Source organism: Eretmochelys imbricata, chromosome 5 (assembly GCF_965152235.1).
Source record: "Eretmochelys imbricata isolate rEreImb1 chromosome 5, rEreImb1.hap1, whole genome shotgun sequence".
NCBI classification, from domain to species: domain Eukaryota; kingdom Metazoa; phylum Chordata; order Testudines; family Cheloniidae; genus Eretmochelys; species Eretmochelys imbricata.
The window spans coordinates 11,669,665-11,690,027 of record NC_135576.1 but is presented as its reverse complement, the minus strand read 5'-3'; the positions used below and the strand labels follow the sequence as shown (position 1 = coordinate 11,690,027).

The window sequence follows — 20,363 nt, the reverse complement described above, 5'->3', positions numbered from 1 at the left end:
CCCCCAGTGACATCAACTAACTTAAGGTCTTGAGGATTCAGTTACCTGCTGCCAGATTGGACCAACATTCTGACAGAGTGTGAATGGCTGAGCTCCTACCCGAATACAAGCAGGAAGCACTGGGAAACACATGAGAAAGCCTGTTCTCTTGAGATTTCCAGGCCAGCTTTAGCATTTAAAGAGATTTGGATCATTTGGATAAGCTTCAGGGGAATAATATAAACTTTTGCATATTTATCTAACCAAGATCATCTATCCTCTTTGGCTTTGGGCATCAGTTATACAACTTGACTAGTCAACTGTTTTAACTAATTAGATCGAACCCAAGGTGCTATATGTTGTGTAGGAAGATTCTGAAATGCTTTGGGAGGACTTCAGGGTGAAAAATGCTGGATACTTTTTAAGTATTGTTAGACTGAACTAAATTACTGCTCATGAAAGTGTCATATTGACAGCCCCCAAAGATGAAGTTCTCTCTCTCTCCACAACAATCTCAGCACAGATGATGGTGCAGCAAGATCCTTCCATACCACCTGCAACCAACAAATCTAAGCCCTGACATGGGAAGACCATCCTAGGGAACAACTCCGGTAGTTCTATCTCCATGCCCATCTAGTCCTTGACCTTTCACTGACGCTGCTAAACAGGATACCAACTAGGATAGTGGTTTTGGGGAAAATCGAGCTAAACTGAAATCACTAGCACATATCACCATCGGGTGCTAAACAGTAGTTATCAGTTTGTGTCTTTCACTCACTACTGACCTAGGCCAGATTCAAATCCCTGACCCACAAGTGAAAGGCACTGTTATAAAGTTACCAAGACGGTCAACTATTCAGTCTTCTTATTACCACTTTCTTGTGTGTAAGAACAGCCATTAGCTTACCAAAATGGCAGTCTTGCCTCCCATCTCCACGCATTTCATCTTCATGATCAAGCAGAGGCATCTTTGGAATAAATGTTCAATTAACCCCTTACAAAGCTTTCCCACTTACAGGCAGATGAGAATGAAATGTCCACAGCTTGGTGAGCCAGACTACATGGACTGCTTCACTCTGACACTATAAAAAAAGGAAGGGAGAAAGGCAGGAAGAAAGAAAAACATGCAAGAGTTGGGGGTGGGGAAGACAACAATCAGAGATGTTCAGTGGGAATGTCCAAAAATAACACAAACAGGATCTCCCTGCCATCTGCTCCAATCCTCTCTGAATGGCTTTCAAAGCAAAAGCCTGGCCAACCCCTGACAAACAAAGCACTGTGCATCAGTTTTAATGGAATCCCAATGCTGTATCCCCCTTTCCCTTACACATACACCTTCCATACCCCTCCCGTTGCCAAATAAATGACAGTATGCAAAGAATTTGCTTCGGTTTGGAGGCTGAATAAACAGGGAATAATTTTGCGAGTGCTCCCATATGTCTCTGCTTCTCTGCTTACAATGGACACGAATAAGATTTGCCATAGCTAATTCATTCTTTCACACAGATACCCTATTCTCCACCTTTCAAAAAAAAAATTCAAATTCTTTCTTCTATCCACACATGTCGTTTTTGCTTTACTTCCACACAGTAGAAGCACAAGTGTTTCAACAACAAAGCCCACCCATCACAAAACAGAATTTCAACTTAGTTTAGACTCCAAACTTAGGTTTAATAATTGGTTTTACTGACGCTAAAGGGACTGAAAAGCTTTCATATTTATTCTTTTGATTTTTTAATTCCAGTAAAAACAGCAGGGTGGAGATAAAGGATGAGGATTTGATGGTAAAGCGAGAACTGCAAATCCAAACCCAAAAGCATTGCATTAGTGCATGTAAACCAGAAAGTGAAATTGACTCAATACCAAGGAAAATGACAGCCGGGTGTTTTACATTGTCCCAAAAGCAAACAAACAGTAGAAACGGTGAACAAATAAACACAATGTTTAAACTGTGATTGAATATAATTGATGGGGATTTTAGTAATCCAAGCAGATACTAGATACAGTACAATATGCTTGGTCACCTATAAATATATAAGTAGGTACAAAGGGGATGGGAGCCACAGAACTAAACAAATCAATAGGAAAACATTTAACTTTTTTTTTCTTTTTCACTGAGTTGTTTTTAAAACACCATAAGCACAGTGCTATCAGAGATGATGAAACCTTTTTGAAATCTGAGGATTAAATGACTTGAATAAACAAACGATCTCCCCCATTTTCTTTCTCCCTCCCCCATCCCCAGAGAGTGTACTTCTTGCCCCTCCCGCACCCATGCACAAATGGCCTACACATCAGAAAAGGGGATGCGTAAAGAAGGGCCAACAATTATTCCTCTATATGAACAAGAGAATCATGGTGGAGGAGCAATGGGGGTGGCTGGGAGGGGAATAAGGACCCCGCTTCTCAGAAAGAAGAGCGAGATTGCGAGGAATCTGGCACAGGAGTTAATTTGCAAAACCTCAGAATTGGAAGCAAAGGTCACACATAATCCAAAGGAAAGATATTTGGTCATCTGGAAGGTCAGCACTTCACAGAGTCTGGCAGCAACTGGACCCTCAAGCCAGCTACCCCATGCCCACTACCGAGCCACCTATAAAGCCAGCCGTGAGGCCACTTAAAAGCGCAGCATCAGCAAAAGGTCTAAAGAGGCCAGGGCTGCTGGGAAAGATCTGTGTGACATACCAAAAGCTAAAGAATTGATTGTGCTCCATAACACCACCCCCCAGCATACACACGCCCTGTCCAAATCCTCATGGGTGGTGTTTGTCCAGGTCCCCCACTGAGCGCAGCCATAATGAGGAATACCTGACAATCCCGGTCACTAGTGTTCTGCCTCTCACTGTCCCTTTTATAGCACTGGGCTTGAGAAAACATCCTCTCCATTCCACTCTGCTCATCTTTCACACAACAGTACCCTTTGCCAATGTCACTCTCCCCCCTGCCCAGGAAACCGCCCTCCTCCACAAAGTAGAAAACCCGCCTGTCTGCAGCTGGGGGTGGTGCTGCTTAAATGTCCTTATTCCCCTTGACCTCAGGGCAGCCTTTGACACCGTGCATCTTCCTACCCTCATGGACCTGCCTTCTCAGCAATATTGGGAAGGAAGCACGGGCCTGTGGTTAAGACACTCGACAGGGACTCAGGATACTTGGCTTCATTTCCAGCTCTGTCACGGAGTCAGATTGCCTCATCTCTTTGTGCCTGTAAAGTGGGGATAACCACACTTCCCTACCTCCCAGGGGTGCTGGAAGAATTCATTCTTTAATGGTGCTGAAATACTACAGTGATTCTGGGGCGAAGGGGGGGAGCCACATAACAGTAAATAGACTGGACCAGAACAGGCATCTCTTGCACCTCTTCCTGTTCTGCTTTTTCCTCCCATCTAACGGCTCTCTCCCTGTCTCTGGGGGCATTCCCTCTTTTGCACCTATACGGAGAAAGCAAAAGGAGCCGCCTAAAACACAAGTCTGTCTTCTCCTTTTCCAGTCTCAACTCAGCCCTCCCTTTGAATCCCCTGTACATAACCTTGGTGTTATTCTCGACCATCAACTTTCATTCCCTGACCGTGTCTCTGATGAGGCTACGTCTACACTTAAACCGCTCCAGCGGCACAGCTCCAGCATTGTGGCTGCCGTGCTGTAACCCTTCACTGTAGATGCTCACTCCGGCCATGGGAGGGCTTCTCCCATCACTGCAGTTAATCCACCTCCCCAAGAGGCACTAGCTAGGTTGACAGAAGAATTCTTCCGTTGACTGAGCACTCTCTACACCAGGCATTAGGTTTAATGATGTCGCTCAGGGGTGTAGATTTTTCACACCTTTGAGTGACATAGCTGGGTTGACCTAATGGTTTAGTGTAGACCTGGCCTTAGTCAAACAGATCTGCCTATCAGCACCTCCGCCATGCAACGCACGGACCCCTCTGCTTCCAGCAATGCTGTGAATTTCCCAGAGCTCCCGGATCCGCAGACTGTGCACAGTGCAGCTGCCTGCCTTCTCGCCTAAACAAAGAAGAACTCCACTCAATCCTTGTCCACTTCAAGATCCATATCAAAACTTCCTTCCTTGCTTTGAAAGCCTTCCATCGATGTATTGCAGGCTACTCCAGGCACTTGTGTCTTTCTAACTCCTTTCTCATGCCCATCCAAACACTAGATTCCTTTTGGCATATGCTTTGGCACTGTTTGTGCAAGAGCCTTCTCCCTTGCTGCTCCCACCCTCTGAAAGGGCCTTCGTGTATCTTGCTGCCTCATCCACTATCTATCTATTTTCATATCCTATTTAACAGCCCATATCTGTACAGTGCACCATCGCTTTTCTGACCAATGCCCCCTCGCTCTTTTCATTCTGTAATTTAGCTAATTGTAACCATATTATTTAACTCTGTGATGCAAACTGTACTGTATATAATGGGTGTGAACTGCTATCAGCTATTTGGTCAGAGATGCTCATTGTTCTTAGAAGACATAGTGCCTAAAATGTGTCAGTACCCAAAATAACACAGCGAGGACTTTCATCAGCCAATAGAGCTTCGGAAGAGTGGAATGGGGGTTGTGAGGAGTATGTGGAGAGGGATTACTTTTCTACTTTTTCTACCCAGGGATTAACACATGGGTTTCAAACAAGAGGACTCCCTTCCCCAGCTGACAGCAGCAGCTGCAGCTTCAGACTCGCTCACACAGTGGCAGGGAATCGAATCAAAGAGAAAAGAAGAAAGAGGACAACCTTTCCTTGGGGAGTAGGAAACACAATACGAGCCCTTCTGAAACCCCTGCAAATACAGGCTTGATTTTAGTTTTTCTTTGGGAACAAAGGGAAATTGGTATTTTTTAAAATTCTTCTGAAAGCCAGAGCAGCAGATGGTTCATTCCATACATGAAGAAAGAAAAAAAAAAAAGCAGAAAAAACAACACCCTGCCAGGATACAGATCAGTGATATGTAACGAAGATGGGCACAGTGGAATGGCCTCTGACCCAGGGATTTCACAAAGAGTTATGAAACCATGTGGACAAGATGCACTGTGTTGCCTGGTACATGTGCAGCTGCTGTTTACCATGATAACATCTTGGGCTTTATTAAAACAGAACAGGAGAAAGGAGAGAGAACTAGGTAGCTTTTCCCTCTCATCTGTTTAGCAGCTCACAACAATCCTGTACCATAATGTAAAGTTTTAGCAGGGAGAAGTAAAGAAATTCTCCAGCTGAATCGACAGCATCGCAAGGAATGATTTTTTTTTTTCTTTTTTTTTTTGCACCGCCACAATTTGGACATTAATCAGCATCCGCCCCACTTCCATCGGGTTTTCGCTGACACAAAAAGATGTGTCTTTTTCTTTTGATTCTGGATGAGTCATTTTGTAAACTGAAACAAGACGAATCAAGAGCTTTTATGTTGGCTGCAAATACACATTAGCAAGTGAATTGCTATAGAGAAACCCAGGTAGTGCAGAGCTTTAGAACCACTAAGGGTGAGTTAAAAGAAAAGGAGGACTTGTGGCACCTTAGAGACTAACCAATTTATTTGAGCATAAGCTTTCGTGAGCTACAGCTCACTTCATCGGATGCATAAAGGGTGAGTTGTTAGGATTCACACTCCAGCGCCCAAACCCCTCAGTCTAAGCCTTTGAGCTTCCCCACCCCCACTCTTTTTACATCCTTTCTGAGAGATTGATGCTCCTCCAATTGAAGTCAATGGCAAAATTCCCATTGATCTCTATGTTATAAGACTTCATGCTGCAGCCATCTATGCCTCCCGTGTGACAATAATTACTGGAGTCAGTGAACACTGATCCCCGTCAAGTCCAGTAAGGAAGAGAAATGGATCCATCCAGAGCACATTAATAACATTCTGTGAATCTACAAGGGAAGAAACACAGAGCAGTAATATGAGGTGCTCCCCTCCCACAGGACAGGTGTAGAACATACTGAGGCCCCTGCCACTGAAGTCAATGGCAAAACACCCCTTGATTTCAGTGGGTGCACGTTGGGACTCATCACTCCCAGAGAGGTAATAGTCGCTTTTGCCAGCCCCAGGAGCCGATCACCTGAAATCAGGTCCCTCACATCATGCTGTCACCAATTCTCATTGTTCTCCAGATCAACAGATTGGAACCCCTTTTTTAAAAATCAAGCCAGGCACAAGGGAATATAATTATGAATAGTTGGATGAAATTAAGATAGGAAGAAAAATGAGGCTGAATAACCGAGGGAGGGGAGAAAGAGGGGGAGTGATGTGGGGGGAGGTTCTTTCTAATGATTAAATCTATTACATAGAATACTCTCCCAAGGAGAGTGATGGATGCTCTGATGAGAGACGAAAAGGAGTACTTGTGGCACCTTAGAGACTAACAAATTTATTTTTGTTAGTCTCTAAGGTGCCACAAGTACTCCTTTTCTTTTGCGAATACAGACTAACATAGCTGCTACTGTGAAATCTGTTAAGAGAGTTTTTAAAACTGTACTCAACTTTATAGATTCTTCCCTATACAGATCTCCTGCAATGGCAGGAGAGGGACCAGGTGAACTCATCAGTTATTTTCATCTAACTTCTTTGACTGTGGTTCTAAGAAGTAAAATGTCTCCCTTCTTTGGCTGGTGTTTGTTGTAGCCTTACAATAATGGTCCCATCTGGGAAAAGCCCCTGATGATCTATGCTCTGCGACCTGTTTGGGTCAAGAGACCCACCACAGGGAAAGTCCTTCCAGGTGGAGGCAGGAGAATTTCTGGATGCAAGGCTAAGAGATGATCAGAGGTCACTCACAGCTTTTCCCCAAGGGAACATCATGACCCTGTTTTGCTTAGCCCTGTTGGGCAGCTTCCAACAAAGAATGTACCAGGAGATAAGGTGCGTCCGACAATACAAACCCCTCTGAGAAACTGTCATGCTCGCCCAGCACAAAAGGACTTTTTTGTCATATACAGTGAAATCAAATTTACCGAGAGAAAAGCCATTTAATAAGCTGCCTATCAAGGCAGATTCTACCTTGAAGGAGCAAAGAAGCAATTTCCCTCCGTATACTGGCCTGGACAACTAGCTAATTGCATTACAGTAGTGTTGTCTTTTCCTGAAGCTTCAGGTACCGGCTGATGGTGAGAGGTGGAAACCAACATGATGTGGACCAATGGTCTGATCTGTGGTGTCATATTCCATGCTCCACTGCTCAGACCTGAACCTCCAGAGAGAAAACAGAGTTGTCAACAAGAGCAGATAGGCCACTTCCTTTGACATTGCCACCCTAGGACCACATTCAATCAGATATCACTGGGCGAGTGAATATTACATGCCAACTCCCGAAAGGACGATACTCATCTTTTCACCTGTGTGGCTCAGGAGTGACTCACAGAATCATCTAGTCCACCCCACACCCAATGCTGAGGCAGGATTAAATATATTTAGGCCATACTTGACAGGTGTTTGCCTAATCCTTCCAGGACAGGATTTCCACAACCTCCCAAGGTAACCTGTTCCAGTGCTTAACTATCCTTACAGTTAGGAAAACTCTCTAATATTTAATCTAAATATACTCTGTTGCAAACGAAGCCAATTACTTCTTCTTCTCCTACCCTTGGTGGGCATTTATAGATTCCAAGGCCAGAAGGGACCATTGTGATCATCTAGTCTGACCTCCTGTATAACACAGGCCATAGAACTTCCCTGAATTAATTCCTAGAGCAGATCTTTTAGAAAAACAGCCAATTTTGGTTTAAAAATTGTTTGTGATGGAGAATCCACCACGAGCTTTGGTCAGTTGTTCCAATGATTAGTTACATTAACAATTTACACCTTATTTCCAACCTAAATTTTGTCTAGCTTCAACTTCCAGCCTTTGGATCATGTTAATATGTTTGTCTGCTAGACTGAAGAGCCCGTTATTAAATATCTGTTGTCTATGTAGATACTTATAGATTGTAATCAAGTTACCCCTTAACCTTCTCTTTGTTAAGCTAAACAGATTGAGCTCTTTGAGTCTATCACCATAAGGCATATTTTCTAATCCTTTAATCATTCCTGTGGCTCTTCTCTGAACCCTCTCCAGTTTATCAACATGTACATGGTGTACAGTTGAGCACCATCCTCTTTACAACAACCTTTTACGTATTTGAAGATTTAATGTCCCCCCTCAGCTGAAATCGGTGGCACTTCAATGATATAAAGCTAAGGCAGCAGGAGAATAAAGCCCTTAAACATCTCAAGGAACTTCCCACGATGGCAGAAGAGCCTGAGAAGAGGATGAGAGTGCGTATTGCTCGTTTGCTATTAATAATAGACTCAAAGATTTAAGGCCGGACGGGACCATTCCGATCACCTAGTCCGACCGGTAGCATGCAGCCACCTCAGCCACCATTTCTGAATCAACCCCATCAATCCTCTTTGAGCTACAGCCTGTTTTTAAGCAACAGATAGGCATGCACAGCCAAGATTTCCAGAAGAAACTAGCAATTTGGGGGTGGCCACCGTGCAGCGTCTTTAAAGGGGACTGGCTTTCAGAAACGTTGTGGGCCCACCTCATAAAAATAAGGCCTCTTTAACGGGTGGGGGGCTCAAATTTGGTACCCCCAAAATGGAAGCACCCCAAATCAGTCGTCACTTCTAAAATGTTGGGTATGGATTTTATTATGCCTTTCCTCCCCTCCCCCATCACATTTCTTACCTGTAACTTTCACATATGACCTGGATTTGTCATTATGTCAGGAAATTATCTATATCGCTATATCGCTCACAATGGCCACAGGCTGCGTTCACAAAGGACAAAAGACCCTGGATGTGGAGGGGCCCAGAAGCACAGCTGGAGTTGCAGGCCTGTCTGTGCTTCCAGAATAAACATCTGTTTTCAGAGGTCTTGTAACACCCAGCCATAAAAACTTGCTCCAGGCTAAAGCTCACAAGACAAGATCTCAACCGAGAAGTATTTTTAAATCTTTTTTCTTTAAATACCACGGGGGTGAGGGGGGGTGCAGAAGAATTAAAACTATAAAACAAGCACTGAATGCCTGACTAGGACACCCACAAGAGCAAAGGAGTTGAGAGGAAAGACAAAAAGCTGCTTTACCTAGCTAAGGGGTCTCAGACATGTGGCCCGAGCTATTTGCTGTGGCCTGCCAAGCTCCCCGTGGCCTCTCCCCACCCCCACCCTGAGTTATTTCCCGTGGCCGCCAAGCTCCCCTCACTCGCTGCCCCACCCCCACCCCCAGTGCGCCACGTCCCCGCTCCTCTGCCTACCTTCAGGCACTTCCCACTGCCAAACAGCTGTTTGGCGGCGCTTAGGGCTTTCCAGGAGGGAGGGTGGAGGAGCAGTGAGCCGCACGCTCAGGGGAGGAAGCGGAGAAGAGCCGGGGCAGGGGCGGGGATTTGGGGAAGGGGTTGGAATGGGGGCAGGGAAGGGGTGGGAGGAGGCTGGGCCTCATGGAAGGGCCGGGGCAACGGGGTGGGCGGGTGTCAGTGATGCCTTCTGGCCAATGTACTAGTCCTCATGTGGCCCTCCTGGTAATTTGAGTTTGAGATCCCTGACCTAGCTTGTTCTTCCTCTCCATTGCGCAGGCCTTATCTCTTACCTACCAATCTGTGGCAAACACATAAAGCTAGTAGGCCCTGCTCTCAAAGATGGATGATCTTGTGGTTAAGGAATTGAGCTGGGGTGAAGGAGGGCTAGGTTCAACCCTTGGGTCTGTCACAGGTTTCTTGCGTGACCTTGGTCAAGTCACTGCAATTGATCTGTGCCTCAATTTCTGCTTCTGTACAATGAGGGTAACACTATTTCCTTTCTCCTGCCTTTTTTTCTAGTTAGGCAGTAAGCTTGACAGGGTACAGTAGGAGCTGTTTCTTACTCTGTGATTGCACAGGGCCTATCACAATGGGCCCCAATATTAGTTGGGGCCTTTAGGCTACATCTACGCAGCCTGTGGCTGTGAGCCTCCCTGCCTGGCTCAAAAGAGTTGGGTTAGCAGGGCTTGCACGACCATGCTGAAAATAGCCGTGGAGACATTACAGCTCGAGCTGGAGCTGGGGCTCTGACGCTTAGGGGAGAGGTGGGCTTCAGAGACTGAGACACACCTTCAAAGCGCTGTCCACACAGCTCTCTTTAGTGAGCTAAAGTGAGTCCTACTGGCCCGAGTCTGCAGTGGCCTCCAAAACGCTGTGTCGACATACCTTTTCGTCACTGCCCTAATACAAATAATAATGCTTTTTGTTTGTAGGTGGGCCCTGTCAGATTCCCACTCACCCCGGATGCCTCATACTAACTGAACATAGCAGAGGATTTAAATGTCAATAGTAGCTAGAGATAACGTTTCCGATACTGAGATGACAGAGTCAGACTCCACAGTCTGGCAAGGAAGGGAAAACACAGTAAATTCAGCCTGTATTTGAGGGTCGCTTATCAAACTGACTCCTTTTAAGCATCCAAAGTGGAAAAGTGTAAACAGATATTTTTAAATAACTACAGAGCTTTGATTGTTTATTGGGGGTATTTTCCTTAGATGAAGGTAAAGCTGAGAAGACAACTCCTAAACAGGCATTTATATGAGGGAAGTAAACAAAAGTCTGCGGGAGCAACCGCTCTCTATGGCTTCTTGGTGAAACCCCAGCACCGTTATATCACACAGGGCATGTTCTGTGCACCAAGAGAGCCCAAGCAGTTTCCTTGACTACACCATTGAATGTGCACAAGTCTCTGAGTGTGAGGGAGAAGAGGCTGTGTGTGCACTAACGTGCGTGAGAGGCTACATTACAAGCACTACAGTGGTGCAGTGGTGGAAGGGGTTTTTCCGTCGCTTTAGTGAACCCACCCCTTTGAGAGGCAGAAGAATTCCTCCATCAACCTAGCAGTGTCTCTACCAGGCCTTAGGTCAGCTTAACTACATCCCTCGGGAGGAGGGGGGTGATTTTTTACATCCCTGAGCGACACAGCTAGGGTCAATCTACGTTTGAGGTGTAGACCAGGCCTGAGTGAGACTGGGTGTGAGACTGAACAGGAGAGCAAGTGTGAGTGTAGGAGGGGCTGGAAGTGAGTCTGAATGTGTGTGTCAATGTAAGTGAGAGGTACATGTAAATATGAGCTATGTAAATCTGTGCATTTGAAGGTGTCCATGCAAAGGAGTGGGGGGCCAGGTGTGGACATGAGAGAGAGAGACACTGGAGGTTTGTCTCAAGGAGTTTGAGTGAACGTGTATAAATTGGAGGATGGGGGGGCTGGGTTTGAGACCATGAAAATGTGTGAAGGAAAAGGGGGTGGGGGGGAAGCTCAGCTCCATATAGTGAAAGAGGACTGGTCGCTTTCATTTTGTTTATAGATAATTTCACTTTCTGTTTTTTTTCATGCGCCAACCCCAGGCATTGTAATTGGTGTTTCCAACACTGTGGGGGACAGAAAAAATAATAATTTAAATTTACAAAAACATTTCAGAAATATTGGAGGCTTGATTCTCCAGGTCCTTGCATATTTAGGCCCACGCAGGCCACTTCGGGCAGTGTTGTGCTGGTCTCCAAGTGCAAAGCTGCCCAGAAGTCATTTTATCCAGCCAGTGGAAGATTCCCCTCATGTTAGTTGCTCTGCTGGCACACATATGCTGCAACACATCTCTCCCATCCCCTGGTATAAAGGGTAGGTCCTATGCCACCACCCTTTCTATACCCTTGTTCTCCCCCACTGCCAAAATGACATCTGGTGTAGGCAGTACAGTTTAGAGCAGCCTCGAGGCTGCTCTGATCTTCTTTGCAGACCAAGCCAGCACAGAACCATCCTCAAGATCAAGGGCCCATAAGAGTCTCCTTCATGCCATGATTCCTTAGCTGTGCCCAGCATCCGGTGGGGGCAGCTGAAAATCTAGCCTTACCATTCTGTGCCTATAGCATTTCAGACCCACTTTGAACTGGTGTAAATGACAATACGAGGCAGTGGAGAATTAGGCCTTTGAGTTCAAATTATTTGACTCTGCCCCTTTAAATTTGCCCTTAATTTTGGAGTTTGGATCAATACTCTTTTCATGCACTCACCCCCACTCCTCCTCCAATCATTTGTTCTTTAAAGGTATGGAACTGGAAGTGGCCATCTATCCATCAAAAAAATAAATTAAAAAGAAGGGAGAAAACAACAGGGAGGGAGGGGGAGAAGGAGAAGTCCCTTACATAATTGCACCTTTAAAAAAAAAAACCACAACCTTCTTGGAAGAAAAGGGCTTATGCCAACTACATTGAAGTCCAAATCCCAAAGGGAGATGATCATACATACAAGGGGATCCCGAAATGTTATGCCTTTTCCAAAGAGAAACAAATATGCACCATGAGCAATTTGAGGTTCCTGCATGCAAATCAGAAGGGAAAGGAATACAGCACAGGGGTAATTTGACAGGAGAGAGATACTATGGAGGCACATGAGAACCTGCAGGGAAAGGGAAATGTGCAGGCCCCGAGCCAAGAAGGAAAGGGGAAATGTGCATGATGTGTATGCTGCTCCAAAGGGAAAAGGATATGAACAAGGGAATCCTCAGGGAGAGAGACAGGAGCACGTAGGAATTCAAGGAGAAAGTGCCAGTGTGGGGGGTATACATAGTGAAAGAAAAGCAAGAATGGAAATTCAGGAAAACGGGGTGCTTGATAGGAACTTCTTGATAAAGGCAGGTTTCAGAGTAGCAGCCGTGTTAGTCTGTATCCGCAAAAAGAAAAGGAGGACTTGTGGCACCTTAGAGACCTTGGTTAGTCTCTAAGGTGCCACAAGTCCTCCTTTTCTTTTTGATAAAGACAGCCGCTCTGGATTTAAAATCAAGATGTATATATGAGAGAATCCAGGAAGAGAGCTTCCTATGAATGCACACAAGAAAATTTTACTTCCACTGCTTATATCTCACTGATAAATTTAGTCACCCTTCCTAAGTGTAAAAAAAAAAAGGAGTTTTCATGCCCTGAGGCAGTGAATTATGCATATGAGGGAAACTCGAATGAAAGTTTGCCACAGTAAGTAACACAACAACAACAAAATCCAGTGTTTACAGCAATAGGAAAATACAGAGGGCAGCAAACGAAGGGAAAACACAGAACTACTTCTCATCTGGGGCTTGTTAAACCCTGCGAGACAGGCCTGGAATGTTGATGGATTGCTTCTTAGCATGTGGTACCAGGCTTTTAGTGCCCAACAAAGCTGACAGTTTGTTTGCCCACTTCCAAAGGGAAATGCACTAGTATTCAGTAAAAGATGCAGACTTGTGATGGCCCTGCTGCAGGTATGGAAGTAACAGCATGTGCAGCAAATTCGGCGCTTGCAAGGTAGGGGAGTTGTGGCTTATGTTGTGTTTTCTTAATCAGACTATACCCTAGAGTCACAAGTGGGCTGAGACCCATCTCCCCCTCAAAGGGTCTGTGACAGTCACCGGGTGGCTAGTCCTTTTAAAGGGAGATCGTTCTCAGCCACCTGTGACAGTTAGGAAGCCCTCTGCAGATACAGAACAGTGGGTGTTGTAAACACCGATGGCTCAGCCCACTCCAACCCAGCGCGGAGAACAGCTGAAATACTACTGAGCATTTACAGAGCAATTTTACAAATTGCTGTACAAATACTAACCAAAATGGAATCCGTCTTTACAGGAGCCCAGCAAAATGGGCAAGCAACTACCATCAGCCTCCTTTTCCAGAGGGGGAAACTAAGGCAAAAAACTTGGCAGAGCTAGGACCGAAAGCCAGAAATTCCTGGATTACAGCCTAAGTCTCAAACCATTAGGCCAAGGATTTGCAAATTCTTTTTCATAATGCGGACCACACCCAATAAAATCGTCTCCTGGATTCCCTCCACTCTCATTCATGATCACATAACATCCCCGGGGCAACTGCCGTGATTGTTCACATGGAAAAGCAACAAGAGGAAAGTAGTTAGTATATGTCTAGCTTCTTTTAATGTAATATAGCTGCTGGAAACAAAGACTGGAGCACTCCCCTCCCTCCCCCAGTGAACAGACAGCTCTCCACAGACTCCATTCCAACAAGCACCACCAGTTGTCCACGGACCACAGTCTGAGAACTGATGCATTAGCCCATACTGCCTTATAAACAAAAGAACACTATACGACTAAGAAATAGGCATAACTCCCTCCCTAAGTGGCCACTGAATAGACACTATTGCCCCAGTTCGCAGCCCTTTTGCATTACTGGCATCACCACTCCTTTGTGTACCCACACGCTGTTACTTAAATTGCTTCCATGTTTTCATTACTTGCCCTCTGTGCTATGTGTATTGAAACTCCTGCGAGCATGCTGAAGAGGTATTTGTAAGCACTGGGGACTAACTGTAGCTGTGGTTTAAATTATTATGCAACAAACCTAAATGATTTTTCAAGTCCTAATAGAGTTAGCTCCTCCTTGGGGGGAAAAATAAATTTGAGCACTCGTCCTCTAGGTGTAAAACAGCCATTTACACAGCTGTTGTTCACATTAAGGGCAATGGGTAGCCTTAGAAGGGTTTGATTTTTATCTGTAGATATAGATACACGCCAATTACACCATACACATACAAACCAACAAAAAAAAAATATTTCCATCTATAATAATTGAAATGCACAGATAGACAAAGTAAGACAAATGGTGTCTGAGAACCTAGTAGAGTGCTGGGTTAAACGGTTTAGAATGTGTTGTAATGTCGGCGTTAAATAATTCCCCACAACTGTGAACATTTCAGTAGATCAAAATGGAAAAAAATGCTGAAAAATAAACATTGACATCATCCGCCAAAGTTATAAAAATTGAATTCCACCAAGCCTAGCTATGTACAGCCCTTGATCCACGAACATGCCTCACTGGGAGTTCAAAGCAGTGTGTAGCCCTGCATACAGAACTGGGTGGTCACTGGAACAGTGTCACTGCTCTCAATCCCAAGGGAAAAAAATAAAGTGGGCCAACATCTCCACTGAGTCCAATGGAGTTATGCCTGCAGAAAATTTGGCCCACAGACTTCACTGTGTTGTTCCTGATTGCTACTGTTCTCCTCAGTTGGTGATCTCTTGAGTTTGCTTTTGCTAAAGCAACAAGAGATGAAGTCAGTATAACTGTGTAGGAATAAATACCACTAAAGGACCACAGATCCCTGGCTGGTTTAAATAGTACAGTCTCTTTCTCATACATAAAGAAAGCTGGCAGTACTTCTGTAAGCCAATGCAAAAACTCCCTATATGAGATGCATACTCCTCTACATGGAAAAAACTCACAGAAGGGCAAGAAAGCCTCAGCTCCGGTTCAAGTCAAGTTTCAACTTGCAGCTTCCTCCTAACCTCAAATTAACTGGATCTTCACAAAAAAACCCTCATGATGCGCACATCAGCCGTTCAGCAACTACATGATTTTACCACTGCACCCTTTGACCTCCCTTCTCCTTACCTGTCCCCGGCAAGGTCTGTCATCATCTCCTGTTATAACTTGCCTTCATTTAGGGCCTGATTCTGCAAACTGGACGGTAAGCAGCACTTACTCACTTGAGTAATCCTATCGGCCTCAGGGTTTCAAGATCAAGCCCTGTAGACTGCTAGCTCTTCTGGGGCAGGGACATTTGGCTGTGAAAATCATCAAAGCTACCGCATTGTCCTCCTTTAAATCCCTCTCCACGCTTCTTTTTTGTGGAAACTCCAACTGGACAACAGTTAGGCAGCCGGTGCACTGTAAGCCCCGTTTATTATGCTAATTGTAATCACCTCACCCTTATCTGGTGCTCCCCGTCTGTGGATTGTATCCACCTGTTGTCTCTTGCCATATATTTAGATTACCCCGGCCCCAAAGAGCTTACAGTCATTTTGTAATATGGGTGTGCAGTGCCTAATACAAGGGGGCCCTCATCCCTGATGGAAGCGTCTATGTGCTACAGAAATGCTTGGTGTCACGGACTTAAAAGTCACATGCTCTGCCCACACACCAGCACCAAGCTGCTGAGAGCCGTATCTTTGAATCTCCTGACCTTTGCATGAGTCAAATCTCCTCCTTAATGTTGCAGTGCTGTAGGCATTTTGCATGTCACTTCCACAACTACTGTTTGTTGACTTTAAAAATAACCAACAACCACTTTAGTTGGATGGCCATGCAGGCAACTAAACACACTGTGATGCTAGCTCCTTTCATTTGACCCTGATTTCCAATAACAGCCCTGGAAGTTCTCCTTGATCCACATACATAACTATAGTCAGTGTGTGTTCTTATCAGTATGGTTCCACAATCATATGAGTTTGTTTGGACACAGTCATTAACAGCCAGATTGTGGTACGTTATTAATGTTGGATTCTATTTCACACAACAAGCACTTCCATTGAAATCAACAGGACTGCTTGTGGCATAGGTTGTTACTCAGTGTGAGTAAGGGTATTAGTATCTAGGCCTAAGCATTACTTTACTTTAGTGGATATCCAGATATCTGGAAATCTGCATCATAGTGGATAAACGGCCCAAAGAAATCCCTTCACTGAGTTAAAAGTAACGTATTCACCCACATGCAGTATGTTATTCACATTGATTCAGAGAAAAATTCTCCTTGCTTTCAGTCCTCATGAGTTCACACTCCTTAAGATTCACTTTGGCTAAACCAACACATGATCATGCATTTTCACCCAATGTAAAGAATAAGAAATCTCAGCCCAAAGAGCATTTCAAGACTATGATAAGCACCTGGAAGAAAATGGGGCTAATAGTGGAGGTATCTTCTCAACGATAACTTTAGTGTCACCAGCACAATGCTGTAATCGAGAGCAATGGAGCCATTAGCCCCGTATATAGGTACGAGCGCGTTTATTCTCTGCACACATACCTGTGTTCGACGATGCAATTTAAAGCTTACAAAACAAAGGGATTGAGCAGTTGTGCTCAGACACATAGCAGTTAGAAACGGGGGACATCGTTTATCAGTCATTTAATTAATAAACTTAATTCTCAACTGCATACAAAACAGAAAAGGCCTTTGAAGGTCAGAGAACTTTTGACCTCCTCTGCACTGGCTATTATAAAGGACAATTCAAGATGATCTTCATATTGTACGTGGGAATGCTGGACTGTCCCTCGTTTATATCAGCTCCGTGTTAACCAAGCAGAGCTTGGCAAATTGGGTGAATTTTTATTTCTTGTGCACACACATGGGATACCTTTTGTTCTCAGCTGATTAGTCTAGCCTCTCCATGACCTTCAGAAGCACAACTGGTGAACTCTGGCAACCCGCCACAGCACAGAGGTTCAGGTTGCCCCAGGTTAGTCCCACTCCCAGGAGTTCCGAGCAAGGCAGATGGTCCCCCCATACAGCGAGAAGGAACAGGAAAACCCATTGTGTTCCAAATCTGTTTTGGTAACAGGGCTGGTTCTTATTATTTCTGCAAAAGCAGAGTCCAATACCCAGGGCCAAATCCTGCCCTCAGAGGCATGCAGCTGGCTCCCAACCCCTTCCCAAGAGGGCTGGGGGCATAGCCTAGTGGAATTTGCATGCATGCACCCGTAGGCAGAATGTGGTCCTCATTGTTCAGAATGTCTGATCAGATTATCTCACTCGGTCCATGCAGCACAGTCTTGTGTAAAAACAGGCAAAGGGGGCCGGGGAGAGGAGGGAAACAGTACAGTTCATCAGCTGTGAACAGATAATAAAGAGGAAAAATAAATAAGAGGCCACTTGAAAGCACTGGTATCCTTACCTTCTTTTTGGAGTGCCCTCTGTCCTCCTCTTTAGCTGCTTTGCTATTTTTCCCACCTCGGGAGAGTTTCTGCTCCCCAGACTGCTTGATGGTGATTTTGATCTCAGGTGGGCAGATATAGTTCTCCAGGTTTTTAGGGGGCTTCTTGGCTCTCTTAGTGGTCTGGATTTTCAGCTTCAGGCTCCCCTCTGTAAAGTTAGCCTCCTTGATTGAAAACTCCTGCTCCTCCAGGCCATCTCCTGCCACCCATTTCTCGCTGTCTGCATTGGAAGTGGAATCCACGTCTCTCCCAGAACCCAATTCGTCCTCTTCTTCTGGCTCCAGTCGTTCTCCGCTCACTGGAATCCCTTTCCCGGAGCCTGAAGCAGGCAACATGGTCTCCCCCGTGCAGCTAGAAGAAGGTGGAGGCTTCACAGAGGCAACCGTGGCTGGCAGGAAATCCGCCTCGCCTCCCCTTTGCCGGGAGCTGCCTAGGGTCTCCCTTGCCTCCATGGCAATCTCACAATGCACTGGAGTTTTATAAGAGGGAAAGGGGGAAGGGGAAGGTGATGAGGAGAAAAGGGGGGAGAGGGGAGAACCCCAGGAACTGAATGGTAACTGTCTGTAAAATTTAAAGTCCCAATAGTCCGGACACTGGAAGGAGCTCAGAAGTGATCAAAGCCGCAACTGTTGAAAGAAGAGAGAAGAAAAAGGAAGTCAGCACTCATGCATGTGACAAAGTGCAACCATAGGACCGACTGAAACAGAGCACTACGGGGCTCCCCCAAGATGGGTCCAATCCAGCACAGCACTGCGCACCTGCTATAAGGTCCTGAGCACCTTCAGTGAAGCACGTAGGATTTGCCAGCACTCAGAACCAGCCAGAACTTGGGCCTAAAATACTAGGGGACAGCCAACCAACAAACAATGACAATCTGCACCCCAACGAGATGGACTGGATAATGAAACACACGCACAGAAAAACATACGTACATCTACACACGACTGAAGCTGCTTGGATTTGGGATTCATTTGCAGCAGCTCAACCTGGAAATGCATCGAAGGTTAAGTTTCACTACTGCTTAGGGCTCCGGAGGAAACCTGGAGGCCAGCATTTTCAACAGTGACTCATTTCACATACCTCCATCTTTGAATGCCCAACCGGAGAGGGCTGATTTTCAGAAAGCCCCCACCCTTTGAAAATCAGCCCCCCTTTAAGGTGCCTCTAGTTGCAAACCCCAAAAATGGAAGCAACCCCTTATCTAATCCCTTTTGAACATCTTGACCGGATGGACAGGAGAAGCTATAGAATTTCAACAGAGATAAAGCAAAACAATGGGCATGTTTCATGCAAAGTTACATAAAGACCAAGACAAACACCACGCATCCAGTGAACAATCTTCTAGGGAACCAGCTACATACAAAATCTTAAAGCAAATAAGGATTTCCCAACCCACCCCATGTAGCAACAAACTGTAAAGGCAACCCTGGGAAATAGCAGTTTGGCCAGTCATCAGTACAACATGTCCCCTTGTATGTTTCACTGTAACACTCCTCATTCTAGAACTCAGCTTGGCATGAGAAATCAGGTAAGCTTTCTTGTGGGGTCTGCAGTTTGAACGGCTCGCTACTTTCCACTTTTTAAAGTTCAGGGGAAACGATCCTGCACATACACTATTTGCTCAGATTTCCACTGGAGTACAGCCAGAGGTCACTGATCTAGCCTTGGCCTGTGAGGGTAGTGGTGAAAAGTCCTTACCGTCCTACAGCTAAATGATGTGGTGACCTGAGTACAGTTCTTAGTAGACCGATATCCACATGAAAGCACTATCAATAACACGAGCTGGCTTCCTTTTTGGCAGAGGAACTAAGAACTGTGCACCTCTCGGAGACTGAGCTATCAGCTGGCTCTAGAAGTGGTTTATCTGGCTCATGATAGAGGCACATCGGCAGAGCACATGCAAACATTTGTGCTCAACTTACAGCTCTTCTGTGGATAAAGATAGGACCATCAGTGCCCAGAGCAATTGAGCCCTGCTCTCCCATAAGCACTAAGTTGAAAGGTACCCCACCTATGCAAAGGGGATAACAACCCCTCACTCAAAGGGGTTTTTGGAGGATTAATTAGTTAATGCCTGTACACTGCTTTGAACATGGGAAGGTTTCGCTTAATGCTAGCTAATATAATTATTAGTTTAAATAGGGGACATATCACACCTGCCTGACTGTTTTGATTATGCAGGTGTAACCCACTCTTGGAGTTTGCCCTCTCCTAGAATGCTGGACTGAGCCTCTAGGGGGGTCCTACCCTTTGGACCATGACAATAATGGCTACCGGAGCGCTCTGACACCATTTCCCAACATGCTTGGAGACAAGGGCAGGGAGAGAGGAATTAGAAACTCCTGCTGAGGCCAATAGGCTTCTGCATTGGGGGAGGGGGGAGAGAGAATATGGACAAGCTGTTTGCTGGGGCAATGATGAGCCAGGGCTGCTCAGCCCTCAGTGAAAGGACGCAGCCTGACTCAGAGACACAGACACTAGGTTTAGTTTCAGAGTTCGGTCTGGGAGCTGAGAGAGAAGCAGAACAGCACAGGGAGCCACTGGTTAACTCCCCCTCCCCAGTGCCATAAAGGGGTCTTTGAACTGCAGCAGGAAAGTTCCACGCACCAGGCAGCGACAACTCTGCAGAGACCACCGTCCAGACTGACAGAGATCCAAGCCGGCACTGGCTACCAAGAGCCAGGTGAGATCCCCACAGGACTGAAGACC

At 45.5% G+C, this 20,363-nt stretch overlaps 1 protein-coding gene across 2 annotated transcripts in view; it reads right to left on the bottom strand.

Annotated features, from left to right (window-relative positions):
• The window catches only part of SETBP1 (SET binding protein 1), a 296,929-nt gene extending 278,823 nt beyond the window's left edge, over nt 1-18,106 (bottom strand). For both annotated transcript variants that reach the window (XM_077818127.1, XM_077818128.1), the window contains exons 1-2: nt 17,603-18,106; nt 5,939-5,969 (exon numbers count right to left, since the gene is read on the bottom strand). In XM_077818127.1, the coding sequence (XP_077674253.1) occupies nt 5,939-5,969; nt 17,603-18,106 (535 nt within the window). The remainder of the gene's footprint in view (nt 1-5,938; nt 5,970-17,602) is intronic.
• Nucleotides 18,107-20,363: the final 2,257 nt, after the last annotated feature.